At 47.3% G+C, this 7,632-nt stretch overlaps 1 protein-coding gene across 1 annotated transcript in view; it reads left to right on the forward strand.

Annotated features, from left to right (window-relative positions):
• The first annotated feature begins 242 nt into the window (after nucleotides 1-242).
• LOC112108131 (store-operated calcium entry regulator STIMATE-like) overlaps nucleotides 243-7,632 on the forward strand; it is a 78,389-nt gene continuing 70,999 nt past the window's right edge. The window contains exon 1 of the mRNA XM_029910821.1: nucleotides 243-429. Within this exon, the coding sequence (XP_029766681.1) occupies nucleotides 243-429 (187 nt within the window). The remainder of the gene's footprint in view (nucleotides 430-7,632) is intronic.

The following is a 7,632-nucleotide window of genomic DNA, read 5'->3' on the forward strand; positions in this document are numbered from 1 at the left end:
CCCCCTTGCCCAGAATGACCCACCCGGCCCCTCCCCACGCTCCAGAACAGCCCCCTCCCTCCTCCCGCAGCCTGGCCGGGCAGGGGCAGGGCGTGTCCACACTGGAGCCCGCCGCCCATTGAGCCCAGTCCCTGGCGACCCCTCCCCGGGGAAGCTACATCCGCCCCCGGGCAGGGGCCGCTCGCTCCCCCACAGGACGCAACAGCGGCGGCGGCGCTCGGCGCTGCACTGAGCCGGCCAGGATGCCTCTCCCTGCCTCCCCGCAGCCCGCTCCGGGCCCCGCCCGGCCCGTCGCCGTGACCGAGACCGGGCTCCTGGGGACCCCAGTGAAAATCCCGCCGCACGGCTGCAACAGCGGGGCGCTGCTGGGCAGGCTCGGGGTGCTCGTCCAAGCCCTGCTGGCCACGGCGGCTTTCAGCACCCTGATGTGTGAGTACCTGCTCCCCGCGGACGGGGGCAGAGGCGGCACCTTCCCCCAAACCTCTCCCTGGGGCGAAACCTGCTCCACGTGGGGTGGGGAAAAGAAGCCAACGCCTTGATCAATTAGTCGCCCGGACTTTGCTTACAGCTGGGCTGGGCGCAATGCGAGTGCCCGGTTTGGTGCCATGTCTGCAGATACGGTGATGTCTGGTTTTAAAACTTTTTTATTTTTATACGTTTAATTTTTTTTTACACTTTGCAGGAACTTGTGGGAGGGCATCAGACAGGTAAAGGCACAGGGAGGCAGCAGGGGCACCAGAACAATTTGTATAGTGGGGGTGCTGAGAGCCATTGAAGCAAACTGTAAACCAGTGGTTCTCAAACGTTTGTACTGGTGACCCCTTTCACATACCAAGCCTCTGAGTGCGACCCCCCCCCCCTTATACATTAAAAACACTTTTTTATATATTTAACGCCATTATAAATGCTGGAGGCAAGCAGGGTTTGGGGTGGAGGCTGACAGCTTGTGACCCCCCCATGTAATAACCTCGTGACCCCCTCAGGGGTCCTGACCCCCAGTTTGAGAACCCCTGCTGTAAACCCTGGATATAATGGAAACCTCACCCCCTAGTTCCAGCACCTATGGGCACCGGAGTCCTTATGAAGCCAGAGTATAAACACAGATCCCTTTGCGTTAAAGACAAAAGACCTCCTTCCCTGTTTAACATTAAAGGGTTGTATGTGGCACAAGCTGAACATCTAAGCCTGGCAGCAGATTCCAAAAGTTAAAACGTTAACCTTAAAAGACAAGGAGTCAGTGCCCCAGGTCAAAATACACAATTGGAATCAGGGCCTGCTCTAGCTTTTTTGCCACCCCAAGCAAAAACAAAACAAACAAACCCTGCCGCACGGCCGGAGCGGCAAAGCAGGAAAAAAAACAAAACAACCCTGCGGGGCAGCCGGAGCCAGGGTGCAGGGGGACTCCCTGCACTGCAGACATGCCCCAGCTACCGGGGGGGGGAGGGGTGAACAGGGAGAGAGAGAGAGAGGGGGGGGCGGCCAGGGCTTCAGCGGGGCGCTCGCCACGTGGCCCCGACCGCCTCATGGCCTGCCGGGAGGGCTCCGCGCTGCTCCGGTCGGCGGGGAGGGAAGGACACGGGCTGCCCTTCCGGGCTTACTACAGACCTGGCATTGGCTGGGGCAGACAGAGTGCGCAGCCCGCTCCCAGCAGGGCACTCCCCTCCTCCGCGCCACCGCCCCCTACAGGGCGGCTGGATCAGCGAACCAAAAAAAAAAAAAAAAAAGCGGCCGTGCCGCCATCGGATTGGGCGGAATGCCGCCCCGTAGAATCTGCCGCCCCAAGCATGAGCTTGCTTGGCTGGTGCCTGGAGCCAGCCTTGATTGGAATATCCTTAAATCAAACTCTAATAAGTTCTCTAGCAGCATTTTTCTTGCTTTGCCTCTCTGTGAATTTTGAGGATCAGCGAGGGAAATATTTTTGTCGGTTTGTGTGTGTTCAGTGAAATCAGCATTTACTGGGAAAAAACTCAAATCCTTCCAAGCCTGCTTTCAATTAAGTGTCTTAAAACTTTAGCAAAGGTCACGTATTAACATGTTTTTTGTTGTGTGATCTATCCCTGCCACTCTCTCACCATGTTTTTGATGTAGGAAGAATGTGTTGTTTCCAACTCCTGTGTTCTCATGTCTTGTGTTTATATTTAAAAACTACTTTAAATGTCTTGCCTGGTGACCTTTAATTTTTTGGGAAGGCTATTCCATGTTGTGAGGCTGTGAGACACCAGGTGTACCTAACTGAGAATTGGCATGTTTTTGAAAGAGAGGCTGTAAACTTTGTGTTAGTGCATGTTTAGGTTTCCTTCCATGGGTTGTGGCCTGCGAATATCTCAGATCGCTGATGCAGTGGGAGCAAAGGTAAAAATCCAATCAGTTTATACTGCCTCTTGCATTTCTGGTTGGACAATGAGACTCATTTTCTCATCAGAGTATGTTTTAGTCTGTTGGGCTAGAAGGCTGCAATTTTGGGGTTGCCAACACTGAAAGAGAAAAGGTGTCTTTAAAAGATGTTTCCATTTGACCTTTTGCAAAGATGCATCTATATTATTTCTATATATTGGGATGGGAGCAGGGGTTAATAACATTTAATTTAAGGTCAAATCCCGACACACACTCCAAAGATCAGTAATTGTTTATTATACAGTGTGGTCTCTGGTGTGCTGAAAACATATTTTAACTAAAGGAAATGATTAGATGCATTAGATTACACCCCTATTATTCCTAATGGCTGTTAGCACACCTAAAACTTGAGTGTTCAAAGGAGTGGACAATCTATAGTAGATCTTGGAGTGTCAGGGTGGTGGCGGTGGAGTAGGTGTAAGTTACTTCTGTCTTCTAATGCAGTGGTCTCCAAAGTGGGGTGTGCAAGAGGATCCATGGGGGTGCGCGGCAGGAGGAGTGCTTTTTTTTTTTTTTTTTTTGTTGTTGTGGGGGGGGGGGGTCGGGGCGGTTTTTTTTTTTTTTTTTGCTTCGGCAGTTCCCCGAGCGGCAAAAACGGTAGAGCTGGCGCGGCAGGGGGTGCGTGTTCAAATTTTTTTACTGGTAGGGGTGCGCAATCAAAAAAAGTTTGGAGACCACTGTTCTAATGGTCTTGGCTTGGAGTTAGCAGTGCTGTTGGGAATGCTGATAAGCTGTGTGCCTTCCAAATAAAAATAACTTTCGAACATGTTATGGGAAGTACAAAAAGACTGTGAAAGGCTAGGTTTTGGCTGTCTTCATCAGGATGTATAGATCAGAGACCTTTGTGTGGCTTTGCAGGGTGTAATCAATTACTACTGATATGGTGGTGTCTTGCATCCGCTTTGCACAGGGGTAAATCATTACATATATTGCATGATCATGGAGAGTTGCCCCAATAGAATTTATATTTATTTGTAATGGGAGCTGTCTCCAGAAACCAGACATTGAAGCCAGAGTATAAACACAGATCTCTTTGAGTTAAAGACCAAAAAACCCTCCTTCCCTGCTTAACATTAAAGGGTTCTATGTAGCACAAGCTGATAATAACTGAAAGTCTAAGCCATGACTAACCCCGCACAATAGGTTTGACTTGTGAGCTTGAACATGGAATTTCCTATCTTGCTTGCACCAGTTTTTTCTCAGCATTACATTTTTTTAAACAACTCCAAACACAAACTCCTAATATATACATTGCTGAGGAGGCTAGAATGGATCCTGGGTAAATACATATTAAGGGACCTGACACTTGTTCTCAAGATTATTGCCACAGATCCTAATTGGATTGTAATTAAACACAGTCATAGATCTAATCTATTAAAATTGGCTGTGCTACAGTGAACAATTAGTCATTTATAAAACTCTAATGATGAGGAAAAGGTAATTCATGGTTGGTTTATACTAGTGAGAAGATAAAACTAACATAACAGAGTGGACTGGCAGCAAATACAAGGTTGATTAATTGGAATTGTATGTTTTCCACGTATTGCTCTAATACCAAAGATGACTTAAGCTGCAAAATCACTGGAGATTTAAAACCCTAAAACAGAGTTTACCAAATAATAGTCAGTTCAAATGAAGAGAGGTGGAAATTATTGCTAACAATGGAGGAACAAGAGCCTGGTATTTGTGGAGGCTGGGGAGAGAATTCAGTGGATGGTGTATATCATTTAACTTTAAAAAGTGAGCTAGTTTTAATTTGAGGCTTGTGCCCAATGCAACTGATAGATTACTGTTAAGGTGCTAATGAGTAAGATTGAGGCCAGGGGGCTGGTCTGGATAAGGCCACTGGAGTAGGAGTCAGGCTGCCTAGGCCAATAATTTACTGATCTTGAGTAAGTCACTGCACCTTTCTGTGCTTCTGATTCCCCTCTGTCTTACCTATTTATATTGTAATCTCTTTGTCATAGGGACCATTAGTTAAAATGTTACACAGAGCCTAGCACAGCAAAGCCCTGAACTTGGCTATGGCTTCTAAGAGCCATAGGTGCCAACTTTTCCCAGCGCCCCGTCCCGACTCTGCCCCTGCCCCGCCCCCATTCCAACCCCTTCCCCAAATCCCTGCCCCGGCCCCGCCTCTTCCTGGAGCGCCCCGCGTTCCCCCTTCTCCCCCCTCCCTCCCAGCGCTTGCTGCAGCGAAACATTTTGCGGTGGCAAGTGCTGGGAGGAGAAGCGGGGACACGGCGCGCTCAGGGGAGGAGGCAGAGCGGAGGTGGCCTGGGGTGGGGTGGGGAGCTGCTCTGCACCCATCAATTTTTCCCCGGAGCACCCCTGGAGTCCGTGCCTATGCGAAGAGCTATTGTAATATAAAACTGCAGGTGGAGGAGGGAGAAGAGCGGGGAAAAGCTTGTATCTGAAACTTCTCTGAAATCTCAGAAGCAAACTTCTCCCATCAAATGCATCCAGACTTGCCAACTCTAGTTGGAGAGAGGCTTTCTGAGCACATCTGTCTCTGGGAAGCCATTGAATAAAAGATTTATTTACATTAACTATACAGACTAGTTGGAGGGTTGAGGGGGATGGAAGTAAAGGTATGTATCTGGAAGTGGGTAGTGTAGGTTTTAGAGGTATGCTGGGATCAGTGCAGTAAATAGGAGAAGACTAACTTGCAGTCTGTAGTGCTTGTCATCCAAATATCTCAAAATACATCTGAGCCTATGGATAGAGCAGGGAGTCTTCTGGGTTCTTCTCATGATTTTGCCACAGACTTCCTTGGATAAGTCGCTTAACCTTTCAGTGCCTCGGTTTCCTTATCTGTAAGATAGCTGGGTGAATACTTCCTTGGGGTAACATGAGACTCCATGAATGGTTATAAAGCACTACTTCTTTAGACAAGTGAAATATTATTAACCAAACTTACTATGTCCTCATAAGATAGGTATGCATTGCCATTGTGATGTAGGGGTGGGTAAACTGAGGCACAGGACAGTTAAATGGCTTGCCCAACGTTGCACAACCAGCCAGGAATAAAACCTAGACATCTTAAATATGTTGTTGATGGAACAGTAGTGGAGATGAAGTAAGATCTGGAGAAGCATCCAAACTTTGAGGCTTATTTGTATCTCTGGACCTTTTGGAGTGAATAGTTTCAAAGCCAGGACGCAGTGGTTGCAATATTAAGGGGAAGTTTTTCAGGATGAAAATTTTAATAAAATCTCTGAAATTCCTTACCTGGGTTACTAAAATAATTGGATTATTCAAGCTGGAAAATCTCTCTTTACTGTCTGTATTTTACTGAGTTTGGTCAATGAAAATAGACTAACACAGTTCACCGGATTAGTCTGGTTTTGCCCAATTTAACTGAGGCTAACACATGGTGCGGTATCTGGCTTCTAAACTGTGCAGGGAGATGCTTTAAGTCTGTTACAATTAAAGCTTTAACTGAAACACTTTAATGGTTGTGTTTTATAAACGCTTTTCACAAATCCTGCACTTTAGATCAACTGTTATGTCCCTCTGGCCCGCTAGCAGCAAAGAACAAATAGCGTGAAATTTCTTTGAACTTGCCAATTTGCTAATGGCAACAACATGGGAAGGATTCCCAGTGATGAGGGGTGAGTCATTTTGTGTAAATAAAGAAGCATATGGATAAACTAGAAGCAGTGAACCGAAACAGAGCATGTCTATCCAAATGGAACACTCTACATCTACTCTGATTGGGGAAGAGGCTGAACTGTTAGCTTCAAGGATTGTTTGCAACAATCTGTAATTGCTACAGGGCATTTGGCTGCATTGTCAGGAGGGTAGAATACAAGTAAAGAACAAGGATGGCATATTGGGCGCGAGTGGGTCAGAATACTTTTCTGCTCATCTTTCATACCAAGGTTAATTACCTTGCTGGAGATGCAGCATATTAGCAATATATTTGGAAAGTTCTGAAAACAGCATCAAGCAGCAGCATTTACACTCCTAGAGCAGTGGTCTTCAAGGTGCCTTTGAGAAGAAGTTTTCATAACAAAGGTGGCTTTGGATAAAGTGGAGCAAGATAAACAAGAGGACTGCAGAGGGGAGGAGTAGTGTTCTCTGAAATGAAGTGTTAATTGTAAACTCATTTGGTTCTGTTCAGGTTCATACCACATCCTTCACCCTGCTGGTATCTAAAGTTACAGAACAAGCTGAAATATGCACCACCATCTCTAGGAGACAGCTTCTGCTATGGCATGCCAAAGAGATACAGCCTCTACGAAAACAATCAGCTGTTGGTCCTGGTTGTTAGGACAAGCAGGATCCATCTCTTACAGGACCAGGGGAGAACACTCCAGGTTGGCTTGAGCTAGGAAATTAATTTCCCAGGCCAAGACCATTTCCACCCACCCTCCCAGAAGGGACTGGCAATTTGTCCCACAATGCCCTGAGAAAGCTAACCTAGAGCGGCACAGTGAGTTGTGGTGCTAAGAAGCATAGATTATGCACCCAGAAATCTTTGTGTCAGGACTGGACACATTCCAGTGCTCTCCTGCAACCCTGGCTAAATTGGGAAATATCCTTGCAGTAACTGGAGGGTTTGAAAAAAATGGTGTTTCTAAACTGTGCAGGTGCTAGGGGTGGCATATATATACCCACCTAATGCCTGCCTTTTAGAGGAGTGAGTAGATTTACAGGAAAGGATATTACGGGTGTGTGTAATCACCCAGTGTGAACCAATGTGGCAGATTCGAACACCTATGTGGGATGCACTGGCAGAGTGCCTGATGCCAGGGTGTTCGGGTCAGGTCTGTTCCAGTATGGGAAGCTGATATGTTGTTCCCTAATGACAATTAAGGAGTACCCATGCCCACTGTTACCTTCAGCCAACCCAGCCTATGTGCTGCTGCCCTGGGTAAAGAAGGCTTGTCCTGATTTCTACCAGCGTATCAGGAGGCAGTACAACTACATGGAGCACGTTCAAAATGGGGTGGGTGGAACATGCTTCTAACTGACAACTAAAGGCACGATGGCGCTGCTTTATGGACTCCCTTGGACGATAGCATGTATAATGCCATAGACATGACTGGGCCAGGTTGAGTGCCTCACAGCACATGTGAGGTTTTGGGGCAGTGGGTCGAAGAGGCAGAGTGCTTGGGGTCTGCTTGCAAAAACCATCTACTTCCCCTCAATGCTGGTGCATAGTCCATTACAGCAAAAGTGATGAGGATACCTTATGCGCCCACAAGCTTGAGCTGCCTGGGGAATACATGGAGC

Source organism: Terrapene carolina, unplaced genomic scaffold (genome assembly GCF_002925995.2).
Source record: "Terrapene carolina triunguis isolate 2854851 unplaced genomic scaffold, T_m_triunguis-2.0 Scaffold68, whole genome shotgun sequence".
Classification (NCBI taxonomy): Eukaryota; Metazoa; Chordata; order Testudines; family Emydidae; genus Terrapene; species Terrapene triunguis.